The 14,482-nt window shown below is 41.4% G+C and overlaps 1 protein-coding gene across 1 annotated transcript in view; it reads right to left on the bottom strand.

Moving 5' to 3' along the window:
- The window catches only part of arap2 (ArfGAP with RhoGAP domain, ankyrin repeat and PH domain 2), a 332,431-nt gene that overhangs the window by 272,128 nt on the left and 45,821 nt on the right, over nt 1-14,482 (bottom strand). The window contains exon 2 of the mRNA XM_067988973.1: nt 12,554-13,661. Within this exon, the coding sequence (XP_067845074.1) occupies nt 12,554-13,464 (911 nt within the window). The 5' untranslated portion in view covers nt 13,465-13,661. The remainder of the gene's footprint in view (nt 1-12,553; nt 13,662-14,482) is intronic.

Raw genomic sequence — 14,482 nt, 5'->3', positions numbered from 1 at the left:
CATTTACAGGGCTATGAGGAAAGAGCAGGGGAATGGGATTAATTGGATAGCTCTTTCAAAGAGCCAGGACAGGCACAATGGGCCAAATGACCTCCTCCTGTGCTGTAACTTCTCTGATATTATGATACTGACAGGAGGCACTGGGCATGTGTGCTGACTTCCCTTGTCTCTTCCCTCCCCACCATAATTTTCTCACCTTCTAAAGAGGTCATTTTTCACCTTTTGAGTCCAGACAATGTTTGCTAGCAGGTTATTCAACCAAGAGATTGAAGGACATCACAAATGAGCACATATTGTCCTCACCCGACATTCACACATGTTTCAGCTTGATCAATGAATGGCAATTAAAGAGAGGCCACTGGAAGATTTTTCCTCTCAGCTGTGCATGGGGCATTGTGCAGTTGTAGCACCTCCACGTCAATCCTGGTTAAAGTCAATTAATTCAGCACAGCCCAGGGATCAAACCAGCACCCTATGTCAGGTGACTTCAAATTTAAGAAGTTCTATTTTTATCCCTAGAAGCTCCTCAAAATGAAAGATTCCTCGTGAAGTCAACCATAAAATTTATCTAATTGCTCTCAATAAGCAAAATGCTAAATGAACTAGACTCATTTGACAAAGAAGTGGCAGAAAAGTCTTTGACTAATGTTTGCATTCAGGGATGAGAGGGTTGAAAACTGACTCATTAAGCTGCTATAGTAGAAGAAAACAAGGAGATTAATATGAAAAATGAACACCAGCATTCATCCATAAAGGATTTGTACTTGGTCAGTTGTGTGCAAATTAAAGTGACTACTGCTTTTATTTGAAGTATTTACATTTTCTAACCCAGTAAGGGGTCAATAAACATATTACTCATGGATCATTGCTAATGCATGAAGCGGCAATCCTTGAGTTATTTTTTCTATATTCCATCAGATACCCCTTTTTAGAATATGTATATGGAATTAATTTATGCCTGGGTGAATGTTCCCACTCAGGATGTCCATTAATAGAGGGTGTGTTACCATTAGTAATTCTTAAAGTTTACACAATTACGAAAGAACAAATCTGCTTAACTTCCTTCTGTTTTTTTATACTTAGGTGAGCATTAACAACATCAGCAGGGCTTTTCTTGTTAATAACAGAGAAACTCATTTGGAGAAGTTACTCAACCCAACAGTTGAAAATAAAATAATGCCTCGATCTCCTCTGCCAAAACACCCCACGACTCTAAGTTCATCCCAGAGGGCAGAACTAACCCCAGGCTCATTTTCTGCACTACCAATTGCCTCTTTAAACCCCTCTCTCCTGCCCCCTCCATCTGGAGCTCAGATTTCTGTGTCTCCAAGATAGAGACCATCCGTTCAGCTGCCTCTTCTGTTTCCCCTCCTTCCCCCTTACCCACTGAGCCCAACCCCCTAACCCTCACCTCTCTCAAGTTTCGACTCCATCTTCACCAACCCCTCCTGCACTTCCCAAGCTCAACTTATCCATGAACCCTAACTCTTGCTCCCTCAACCCCATTCCACTAAACACCTGATTACCCTGCTTCCCTTCCCGGTCTCCATTTTAGTCAATGTTGTAAATGGTTCCCTCTCCACTGTTCTTCTACCTTTCAAAACTGCCGTTCTCACCACTCTTCAAAAATCCACCCTAGACCCCCATCTGTCCTTGTGAACTAATGTCCCATCTCGCTTTCCTCTCCAGGGTCCTTGACCATGTTTTTGCCTTCCAGCTCCATGCCTATATCTCCTGCTATCTCTGTTTGAATCCCTCCAATTGGATTTCCACCCGACCCACAGTACTGAAACCACCTTAACCCAAGTCAGGAACAACATTCTCTGTGACTGTGACCATGGGGCATTCTCCCTCCTCATCCCCTTCCAGCCTCTGACACAGTTGATCACATGATCCTTCTCCAATGCTTCTCCTCCACTGTCCAGATCCATAGTACAAACCTTGCTTGGTTTTACCCCTACTTATCTATTCGCAGCCAGAGCATCTCTACCAATGGGCTCACTTCCCAAACCCATGGTCACCTCCAGAGTCCCTCAAGAATCCATCCTTGGTCCTTTCCTCATCAACATGCTAACCCTGATCATTCCACAGGCACAGGGTCAGCTTTCACATGTGAAGACACCCAGCTCTATTTCTCCTTCTCTCTCATCCCTCTGGTGTCAGACTGCTTCTGAACATCCAATCTTGAATAAATTGTGACTTCCTTTAATTTTGATTTTCCAAATGCTTAGCTATCATCTTCAGTCCCCACCGCTAACTCCATATCCTTGTCACCAAGACCCCCCCGCCACACACACACACCACTCCCTGGCCACTATGTCAAACTGAACCAGACCATTTGAAACCTCAGCATCTTGTTTAACCTGAGCTGAGTTTATGACCTCATCTCCTCTCCATTCACAAGGACTGCCTAATTTCCACTACTCCAAAACATCACCTGCCTCCGTCCCAACCTCGTCCTATCTGATTCTGAAACCCTCATCAATGCCTCCAGACTCAATTACTCCAATGCTCTCCAGGCCGGCCTCCCATCCTTCACTCTCCAAAAACTTAAGCTCATCCAAAACTCTGCTGCCCGTAGCCTATCCTGCATCGGCTGCCTGTATCCTATCCTGCACCAAGTACCACTCGTTCATCATAACCGGCACTGCTGACTTATATTGACTGCTGATTTATATTGAATCCTGGTCCACGACTGCCTCAAATTGAAAATTCTCATTCTTGTATTTAAATCCCTCCATGGTCTTTTCCTCCTTATCACCATAACTTTCTCCAACCCCATAACCCTGCCCCATACTCTCCAATTCTCTAATTCCAGCCTCTTGTGCATCTCCCACTCCCTTCATCCCACAATTGGTGGCCATGCCTTCAGCCACCTAGGTCCCACACTCTGGAATTCCATCTCTAAACTCATCCACCTCCTCTTTTAAAACCCATCGCTTTGACCAAGCTTTTGGTCACCCCACCTACCTCATCTCTCCCTCTGGGTTCAGCATCTATTTTCAGCATCTGCTTTCCTTATGCCTCTGTAAAGTGCCTTGTAATGTTAAAGACACTAGATAAATGCAGGTTGTTGATCTGTCTCCAACACTGCATTATCCCAGCATGTGTATGGTGTAACACAACAGTGACATATGTTTTTAATCTAAAAAAAAAACGATGCATGAAATTATTGAAAGAAATGGAACCTGCAACTTTCCAGTGCCCCAGCAAATAATTCACAATGTGCTGCAGTACTGAGCCATAGAGAGAAATTTGATCCCAGTTCCCAGATTTGATCCATGAATTGTCCAGCCCGAGTTAATTACATTTCTGCAGCAGTGAAGAGTCAATACAATTGGTCTTAGTTTCATTAAACTAAATGAGGGAGCGGGGGACTTGGGGGTGCGTAAAGGCAAAAAAAAAAATCATAGCTGCTTCTCCTCATTGTCGCTTAGTGGCCAAGATTGAAAATATACAGATGACTAGTTAGAGAAAATACAGGAACATAGGAATTGCTAGATGAAAAACGGTCCATCTAGTTCGCCTTCTTCCATCCTGGTTGTCATATGATACAACAATAATGGAGTTATTGACTAATCATTGCAATCATCTCTTTCAATTAGTCTAAAACAGACCCAGACATCAGGTGAGGAAAACCTGAGTGGTGGAAAGCTTTGAGAACCGTAGGTCCAAAGTCACATGTTTCTCCCAAGCTTACTATATATCATGTTTCTAATTACTCATATACTGAATCCCAAATTATTATTTTCGGACTCTTGATGAATAACTATGTAGACAAGATACCAGGGTTTCAGGTAACCATGGAATGACAGAGTCTGTGCAGTCAAAAAAGGAGGGGGAAAAGGAAGAAAATTAGAAAAGGATGGATCCTGATTCTGAAAAACCCTATGGATAAGCATTCCAGTGATACAAGTAGTAGTTGCATTTAGATAGTTTTGTTAACACAAAACACACCCCAAGGCACTTTACTCAGTGGGGGAAGAGAAAGGATAAAGAAAACCACTCAAAGGAATACATGAGAAGACACCAAGCCATTTTGGGAAAGTCAGGAGAGATAATCGATAATTTGGTCGAAAAGATGGGTTTTTCAGAACATTTTTAAGGTTGGAGAGACAAGTGGCAAGGGAGAAAGAGAGTTAGGAAGGCAATTCCAGAGAGTAGAGCTGAGGCACAGAACACTGCCGCCAATGGCGGGATCAAGGAAGAAAAGATGCACAAAAAACTAGAAAGGTCAAGGGTGCAGTAGGGGACACAAGGTTGGAGGACGTTGCAGAGATAGGGTGGGGCGAGGCCATGGGGAAATTTGTAGATGAGGACTTTACATTTAACAAGTTAGGGGACAGGGAGCCAATGTAGATCAGCGAGGATGAGAGTAATGGACAAACAGATGATAAAGGCAGCTGAGTTTTTAAACAGGCTGGAGTTTTTGGAAAGTGGAGGATAGAAGGCTGGCAAGCAGTACATTGGAGAATTCAAGTCTGGTGGTGACAAAACGATGGTTAAGGGGTTCACTGGCAGTGGCAGAGGTAGGGGTGGAGGTAGGTAATGTTGTGAAGATAAAAGAAAGCGATTTGAGATGGATTAGATGTAGGATTGAAGCTCAGTTCTGAGTCAAACATGATCCCAATGGTTTGCATGATCTGATGCAGCCTGAACAAGTGGCTGTTGAGTCATGGAGTCAGTGTCAAAGGAGCAGAGTTTATGATGGAGGATGAAAGCAATAGCTTGATCTTCCCAATGTTCAGCTGGAGGACATTTGTACTCAGACGTGATGTCAGACATGCAGTTTGCCCACACAGAGGTGGCCGAGGTTGAGGGAAGTGGCAGAGACTAGAGCTAGGTGTCACCAGCATAAATAATGAAACTGACCACAAGTGTAGATGATTATCATGAAGGGCAGTATATATAGACGAGAAAGAGGAAAGATGAGAAATGGGCCAAGGTTAGAGCTTTGATAAGAACAGCAAGAGATATTAATGGGCAAAATCTTCCTGGAAAGATAAATGGCACGTTAACGACGCACGCATTATTAATCGTCCAGTAAGTTCAGGGGATGAAGAAATAGGCCGTGAGTTGCGAATCTCCAGAACTTACTGGTCAATTTACGCCGCTCCACCGTTTGCTTCGCACAAACAGCATCTCACCCTTAGCCCTCCCGTTATTTTTAAGAACGTGCTGGATTTGCACATTAATTGCCCATTAAACCCGCAGAAAATTAGGATTCATAGTTAACAGCGTAAGTACCCTTTTAACAACGTGATAATTGTTAATACAATGCCAGTCAATCTCTCTGGCTCAGAATAGGAATAATTTAAACTGTTGAGTTCATTCCTACTTGTAGTAAATTGTTAAGAGAGTTTTAAAATTTAATGTTAATTTATTTTTCTTACTATTCCTTTGTCTCTTTTCTCTTTCTTAATCAAATCTTTCTTTCCCTCTCTATTATTCTTTCTGTACCCGATTTGACTCTAATTCACCACCTTCTCCGTCGTTCAACTGTTTCTTTCTCAATCCTTGTATCTCCTTAACCAACGAGATATACAGTTGCTCTCGTCATTCACTACAGTCCCAGATGCCCCATTACTCTCCCGTGCTATCATCAGCTTGCACTTCTGGAAAATTATGCCACAAATGATATTCGAGCTGAAGAGTGCAGAAAAAGTCTAACTCATGGCACACGCTGTGCGATGCCCCACTCCAGCAAGATTTGGCCCATTGTGTTATTGCTGCAGACATGTTGGCTTGTTCGAAGAAGCAGAAGTAAAACCATGCAAGTGCAAACCATGGAGATGGGCAACATAGGAGCGGCGACGGAAGAGAAAAGTATGATCAACATTATCGAACACTGTGGAGAGTTCAGGAGGAGGACAAGGAAAGATAATGCAACATGGCCACAGAGTCTTTAATGACTGGTTAGGGCTACCTTGGTAATCTGAACAGGACAGAAAGCAAACGGAAGGGATTTGAACAGGCACTTTTGAAAGAGATGGGCATGGAAAAGCAGGACTTAGTGCAGGACATTCGAGAATGGTGATGATTCATTTGAGGAACAGAAGGTTAGAGATGGAGCGGTAGTCGGAGAGTATGAATAAAGCAAAGGTGGCTTTCTTTTGAGGAGGTGGGGGTGATGATGGTTTTTAAAGGGAGGATAGTGCCTGAGCAGAGAACGGTTTACAATATCAGTAAGCATGAAGGTCTAGGTGAATGATCAAGAGTTGAGTGGGAAGAGCAGGTGGTGGGACTCATTGGAGGGGAAGAGGGAGAGATGGAAGAAAAACTGAAGGCAGATGGAGAATTGGCGATGTGGTGGGTAGAAGACTGGGGATGTCAGATGCAGCAGAGAGAGGTAGTGGTACATGCACCTTCACAGAAAATATTAAGTTTAAGAATTCTTAACCAAAATTGGTTACACTATCATATTAGGAATGTTTACTGTGACTCAAGGTTGCAAATATCTCTTAATTGATGGGTCATATTTCTGTCGAGGCCAATAGAGCTTTAACTATCCAGTGATTTTTCATATATTTAAGAGTTCAAAGGACTGTTCGCCCACGACATTCACTCGCTCTGTCACTTTCTTTAGGAGTTGACACCTGTTGACATATTCAAAAGCAAAATACTAAAGGATGCTGGAAATCTGGAATAAAAACATAAAATGCTGGAAATACTCAGCAAGTCAGGCAGCATCTGTGGAGAAAGAAACAGAGTTAACATTTCAGGTCGATGACCCTTTGTAAGAACAGTTCTGACGAAAGGTCTTCGGCCTGAAATGTTAACTCTGTTTCTTTCTCCACAGATGCTGCCTGACTTGCTGAGTATTTCCAGCATTTTCTGTTCACATATTGTTCACTTGCTGGTTGTTACAGAAAACTTCAAAAAAAGGTTTTGGGACCAACAGTTCTAAGGTCAGAGAAAACATTAAAATTCAACAGTCACACTGAAGTCAGGATAGTGGGCTGGGGATAAAATTCACCTGCAAAATTTTTTTTTTTAAAAAGCGGAATTTCCCCATTAAATCAAGGCAGTTGAGAGGTATGCTTATGGAAATCCTGACATTTCATCGAATATTGACCCAAATGTGAGCAGGAAAATGTAATAATTTTACAAAATTCCAGTCAATAACCTTTTGATAATTAAATGTTGAACAATGGCATTTTCTTCATGCAGGAGAATTATAGATTGCACTAAAACATAAGTTTATTTTTAATATACATGAAACTACTTGTAAATATATTTAGATAAAAGAGTAAATAACTTTTTTCATAACTAAATGCATTCCATAGATTACTTCACACAAGCGTATCTAAAATATTTTCAACGTATACCATGTTTGAAATTTTCTATAATGCCTTCTTCCCCTGTTTTACTTTCACGGTGAAGAGCAAGGCTTTCTGCGAGTCCTGTCAATCACTCCATTCAGCATTGACATAATCATGCTAGTGTAATTCAACTCGATTGTAATTGTAATGACAGCTCTAACTGCAACTCCACTCACAGTGAGCCAGAAATCACTAATCAGATCACATGAGCTGACTTTAGGAGTCAATGGTGCATTCATGCTGCTCTTTTGACATTAGCGGAGTCCTCTTAAGCACTGACTAATCACCAAAAATGTACCCAGTCTCACATCAAAAATGAGGTACTTCAACTCTATTATAAAGTAGCCTTTGTTTTGATAAATGCTGACAGACCATTACATAATTATCTTAATAAATAGAAATAGATGACTGAAAAGAGCTGATGAAACATTCATTAAAAGTATTAACAGGTAATGGTTAGCAAGCCATACTCCATCCATGCATTTGAACATGCATATGTGGAGCTTTGATTTCTCTAACTTCATAGTGGGCAGTCAAACCATGACTTTCTACTTGTACCAATGAAAAAGGAAGCAGCATAAAAATGGCAGTAAATCTGTTAAATCAAAAGGGATGTTCTTTTGCATTCAAAATATTGATTTGCCTAAAGGCATTCACTTGACATGGTCTGATTATTGCTTTTAAATAGTTGTTACCGATGGCATTGAAAGAAGGGGTGAAACAAAGTCAGATACACAGCACTATGGGAAAAAATGTAAGAATATTGAGAGCTCTCAAAATGATTGTTGCTCAGACAACATCGAAAATATGTGCAGAGCCTTATTAAAATTTGCATGAAGGTTCATCACAATCAGATAGAAGCACTTCAGAAATTCAAAATCAAGACTCCACTGATAGCTCAGAGGTAAAGTTGCCATTACTGGCAGACCAGGAAAGTCCCAGGATTTACTGTCAGTCTGTGCTTTTCTTTTGGATCAGTCAGACGTCTAACACAAGCTGGCTCCCATTACCATGCTTAAAAGTCTCCAAACCATATTACTCAGAAATCAAGAGAGGTACAGTTTCTATTTGCTCAATACAAAGTGCACACACTTTTCCCACACCCCACTTACTTAAGCACATGTTGTAAACACTTGGGATTTAATGGACCAACCACCACCCCACCCCCCCAAAGTGTACAAATGGGGTACTGCTGGAGTTAAACCAGCTGATACCATGCAGCTTACGAGCACATAGCACTGTTAAGCTTCCTGCTGCTTCTCCTGATAGGACCACCCTATCTATCAGGGTATTGGGATCCAGGGTTATCTGGAGTCAAGTGGTAACAATCCCAGCTGTCAGTGTCAGATCTACCCCTCCAGTTCCCAATAATGAGCTGGGGTAGCTGGTCATCAATCACCAAGAGTGCCTTGGAATACTTCAGAACTGCCTGGCCCAGATATCAGATTAGGGAGTGTCCCAAAGGGCTGTCTCAGTTCCAATCTTCCATTGGCAGGCAGGGCACCTTGGAGCCAACTCACCCTAAAGAGACCCAGCTTTCCATCCACAACCCCGCAAAGAGGACAGTCTTTAGAGAACTGACAAGAACAGATTTGAGTCTTCACTAAGAGGGCAGTGGATACAAAAACTCCACGTAAACAGCAGAAAATGTGGGATTGAATTGTCATCATCTTCTTCATCACTGCATGGACACAGACCATATCTCATCAAACAGTGCTTTGACCATTTGGAGATGCAGAGCTTCTACAGCAGCTGCTTGCCTCTCTGTGACCCAACATGGTAGGCACCCAACATTGGATATAGGAGTATATGGTCTGATACCAGCCACCAGGTAACTTCCTCCAATAACAGATGTGTTAACCTGTGCCAAGTTAATTGATCTCACCGAGACAGTGATAAGGAGTACTACAGTTCCCAAAGGTGGTCACCCCAGAGAGAGAGAGAGAAAAATAGGCAGTTGTAGACCTGTGGCCCTATTGCTAGCTAAGTCATCCTCTCAATTGTTTGAGCTGCCAGGGTTCACTTTTATTGAGAGAATGCAAAGACAGAGTTTGGCCTGAACAGGAATTGGTGGTACTGACTGTTGCAAGCATGCTGATGAAACTGAAGTTGTGAAAGGATTATGCTGATCGGGCTGTTAAACAACAAAGTTAATTAAGTTAACTGAATTGTGCTGATTCTGCAATTAGAATTGCAGGAGTGGCTAGGAATCATTTGATCAGATGAGTCACGAGAAAGATTCTTGTAGGTATCTAGTGCGTTTGTGCTAGCGAAAAGAGGCTGACAAAAGATATGGAAACAAGTTTGGCCCAAACAAATTGTAACCGAACTGCATGAGCAGGCAGAGCACGGTAGTGTAGTGGTTATGTGACTGGACTAGTAATCCAAAGAATGTGATTTCAAATCCCAACATGGCAGTTTGAGAATTTGAATTCAGTTTAAAAAAAAAATCTGGAAATAAAAAGCTGGTACCAGTAAAAGTGACCATGAAGCTGTCGGATTGTCATAAAAACCCAACAGGTTCACAAATGCCCTTTAGAGGAGGAAATCTGCTGTCCTTACCCAGTCACTACCCTCAAGTGGCCTAGCAAGCCACTCAGCTGTATTTCAAGAAGGACCTTCTCAAGGCCAACTAGGGATGGGCAATAAATGCTGACCTTGCCAGCGATGCCCACATCTTGAGAATGAATTTAAAAAGTGTGAATTAGTTCCAACATATTAAGTCTAGAGTAGCACAGAAGTTAGGCTACATCTCCTTGTACAAGAGATAATAGAAACACTAGAAATAGTTCAGAAGAGAGCCACTAGATACATAAGAAATCGGAGCAGGAGTAGGCCAATCGGCCCCTCGAGCCTACTCCGCCATTCAATAAGATCATGGCTGATCTGATCCCAACCACAAATCTAAAGAACACAAGAAGTAGGAGCAGGACCCGGCCACTCAGCCCCTGGGCCCTCTCCGCCACCCACAGGGCCTTTGACCGATCCGAACTCAGCTTCATGTCCAATTTCCTGCCCGCTCCCCATAACCCCTAATTCCCTTTACTTCTAATACTTTGGTGAGACCTCACCTAGAATACTGTGTACAGTTTTGGTCTCCTTATCTAAGGATGGATATACTTGCCTTAGAGGCGGTGCAACAGAGGTTCACTAGATTAATTCCTGGGATGAGAGCATTGTCCTATGAGGAGAGGTTGAGTAGAATGGGCCTATATTCTCTGGAGTTTAGAAGAATGAGAGGTGATCTCATTGAAACATAAAAGATTCTGAGGGGTTGTTTCCCCTGGCTGGAGAGTTTAGATCTGGACAGCACAGTCTCAGGATAAGGGGTCAGCCATTTAAGGCTGAGATGAGGAGGAATTTCTTCACTCAGAGGATTGTGAATCTTTGGAATTCTCTACCCCAGAGGGCTGTGGATGCTGAGTCGTTGAGTGTATTCAAGGCTGAGATAGGTAGATTTTTGGACTTCAGGGGAATCAAGGGATATGGGGGTCGGGCAGGAAAGTGGAGTTGAGGTTAAAGATCACGATTTGATTGAATGGCGGAGCAGGCTCGAGGGGTTGTATGGCCTACTCCTGCTCCTATTTCTTATGTTCTTATACCTAGCTATCATGATAGGCTCAGGGTTCCTTTACTCTAGGAAAGCAGACTTCAGGGAACTTAAGTGAAGTATTTAAAATGATGAAGGGACTAGACTGTGGAAAGATTATTTGAATTAAATAGGTTAGGAAGAACAAGGGGACATAAGTACAAGTTATGTAAGCATAGGATCGGTTAGATGTCAGGGAAGTTTTTCTTTTCCTAGAGGGTCACTGACTTTTGGAATAAGTTACTGGCTCATGCAATTAATTCAGATTCGCTGCAAATGTTCTAAAAGGATCTGGACAAGTTCCTGGAGGAGCTGAAAGTAGATTATCATTGCTATCTTCTGCAACTCATTTTATGAACACTTTCAGGGGTCAAAGGAGTTTCCCTGAATTGGTCTTGTTTATTTTTATCTGTTTTTTTTTGCCTCTCCCATGAGATTACATGGCTTAAGTGATAAGTACTGGGGGTTGCGTTGCCTTGTTGCAATGCAGCTGAATGGGACAGACTCAATGAACCAGCTGGTCTTTTTCTGTCTGACTTTTCGTATGTTAGTATAGTAAAGGTATTTTCAGGATCCAGGCTAGTGATGTAAAGAAGAACGAATTAACTTGCATTGATATAGAGCCTTTCACAACCTCAGGATGTCCCAAAGAGCTTTACAGCCACTTTTAAAATGTAGTCACTGTTGTAATGTAGGAAACGCAGCAGCCAATTTGCGCACAGCAAGGTCCCACAAACTGCAATGTGTTAATGACTAGATGTTGGAATCATTTTGTTTTAAATCAGGGCTTTTTAAAAAAAAAAATTATATATTTTTGGTGAATATTCGTGCTTATCAGGGAAGTGAGCTCAGTGCTACTGGATGGCACACTTTGTTCACTTTGCACACTCGTCAACATCAAACATTCTTAAGTGATGTATAGCACACCATGATACAACAGTAAAACTCCCTTGGCTCTGTCTCGAAAATATTTTTTAATCCCAAGTGAAGAAGTGTGTCCACAACAGAGCATGTGCATTTTTTTCCACTCCCACACCAAACATCCTTATGGCATTTTGACTGAGACTGCCAATTTATGCCAAAAATAACAAATTTTGAGCAGTGGAACTGAGCTTTAGTCTGCGTTATTCTACATTACATAAGAATTCCATAGTTACGGCTGGTTTCAAAACTCTAGTCCTCGAGTAATTGTAACTTCTTAAAATATTTAATTGTCAGCACACAGATTGTAAAGGAGGAAATTGTGTATTGTATTCAACTCAACTCATTCTATAATCCAAAACAAGGAAGCAAGATGGAAGTACACCAAAACAATGTAAATAAGTTGATAATTTCTCAGAAAAGCCAATATATTTTGCTTACCATGCAAGTTTAGGACTGTGGGAGATAAAATTCTATTTAATACAATGTAGTTGGGTCTTCAATTAGAGTAAACCTTAGTTGATGTTTCCAAATGCATAATTACTCTGTTATTTAACAATATCAAATTTATCTGACGATTAGCCCCATGTATGCCACATAATCTTTTAATTACAAGTGTTCTATCTTCACTTTCAGAAAAGACAAAATTGGATCTTCACCACTGAAGACTCAATTCTTCGAACTGCAATACAAGATGGCGAAGCAGAGCATGCTACTATACCTGTTGTCTGTAGAGTGTAGTACAACTCCGTGTGCTGCACACAGGCCAGGGAGCTGTGGCACTGGTCTGTTTCGAAGATCAGATGCCTTCACAGGACATGAAGCAGCCTGCTCTGGACTACCCAGCAGTCCATCATAGAAATCGTTCAGCATCATTTCGCCTTGAAATTCAAAAAGAGGCGAGTCTGACAGACTGCTGGTTAAACCTTTAGTTTCTGCGGATGTGGACTGTTCATTTGTAAAGGAATGATGTGAGGAATCAACAGAACCAGAAGGTAGCGACATCCTATCTCCAGTGAATTTGAGTGGCGGGGTACCCTGATGAATTCGTGGTGGAAGTGGTGGTCTGCTATCCACATCATCTTGTGGTTCACAAGAATTGAAACAGGCATTATCAGGCTCAAATGCATTTATTTTTTGGTTTTTACCAATCCGAAATTTCTGTTGTACTTTAACCCGCTGCATTTGGGGAGATGGAATTTTGTTTTTTGAGTTAATACATCCATCAATGTTTATTGGGTCTGTATGGTCTGAAGTTAGGCCACCCTTGATATAGATAGTTCTCAGCTTTGACACAGGTACACTTCTTTCAGCTTCTATTGTAGGTGGGCTATGTAAAATAAAGACCTGACTCTCACCCTCCAATTCAGTGTCTCTGTTCATTAATTTATCAGGACCTTTAGATACCATCGACTCATCTACTTCTGGAAACACACAACACAAATGTTTAAGTATTCTTTTACGATGTCCTGTCGGAGCAATCCCAAACTGAAGAAGGATCTCGTTGTTCAAGTGTTTACAGTCCCCTACAGTGCAGTAGCCAGATTGTTTGAAATGGTCAGTGTACTGCTCCAGATGGATGCTGATCAACCAGTCTGCGATATCGGCACCAGCCTCACTGGACGACAGCATTGTGGCGATTTCAGTCTCATTCCAACCTCCACGATTCACAACCTAATTTTTTTTTTTAAACACAAACTTGATGCAGCCATTGGATTTCCTAACTGGTTTGAAGATTATCAAATGTGGAACTTCATGTCATAGTCAGAAGTAATCTTTCTTCCTCCTCGTGATGTCATAGGCAAATTGCATCATTTTGCAAGAAAAAGCTAAAAGAATAGAAAGACAATTGGTTCAGTTTGATCACAGAGATGGAAACATTAGAGTAGGCCATTCAGCCCATACAGTCTACTCCACCACTCTGACAGCCCTTTATTTTAATCCCAATTCCCCACCCTTTCTACATACCCCTTAATACCCTTAGTCCCAGTATCCATATTAATTTTAAACACTTCAATTGACTCTGCATCTATGACATTCCACATTCTCACTAACCTTTTATGTGAAAATATTTTCTCGGGATTTGTTACCAACTGACTTAAGGTCAAATTCTAAGATTACGCTGCCTTGTTCTGGATTCTCCCACTACAGAGAAGCGCCATTCTATATTTATCCTGACAATTCCATTCATTATTTAAAGTCTATCTGTAATGTTTAAACTAAATAAAAGTAATGTAATTTTTGTGCATTAAAATTGCAGCTGGATCAAATGAACACAATACGGTTTTAAAAATTTCCTGGTATTCCTGCCAAATAAAATTCTATACTGACCTGTTAAAACTTATTCTCCAATCTATTATCTGTTTAGATCCCAGCATCAGGGACACAACTGAAATTGAAGCTTTTTTTTTGTAAAACCTTGCATTTAGAAGGTTTTGTAAATTCTATGGTTAAACAATACAGCACCCGGCCTCCTCCCAAAAAAAAATTGTAACATGCCACAATTTCAGCTGGCATAGACTCATCATCAGTCTGACTGATTTTACCACCAATTTAATGCTAAAACCACCATGGAAGTTTCTTACTTCAGTGTTACTGCTCTTTTTCAACTCCTCGCAACTTTTGTTTACTCGCCTAACTGTAAATCCAT

This window comes from Heptranchias perlo, chromosome 1, assembly GCF_035084215.1.
Source record: "Heptranchias perlo isolate sHepPer1 chromosome 1, sHepPer1.hap1, whole genome shotgun sequence".
NCBI classification, from domain to species: domain Eukaryota; kingdom Metazoa; phylum Chordata; class Chondrichthyes; order Hexanchiformes; family Hexanchidae; genus Heptranchias; species Heptranchias perlo.
The sequence above is the reverse complement of the archived record's forward strand: the minus strand, read 5'-3'. Positions and strand labels throughout refer to the sequence as shown.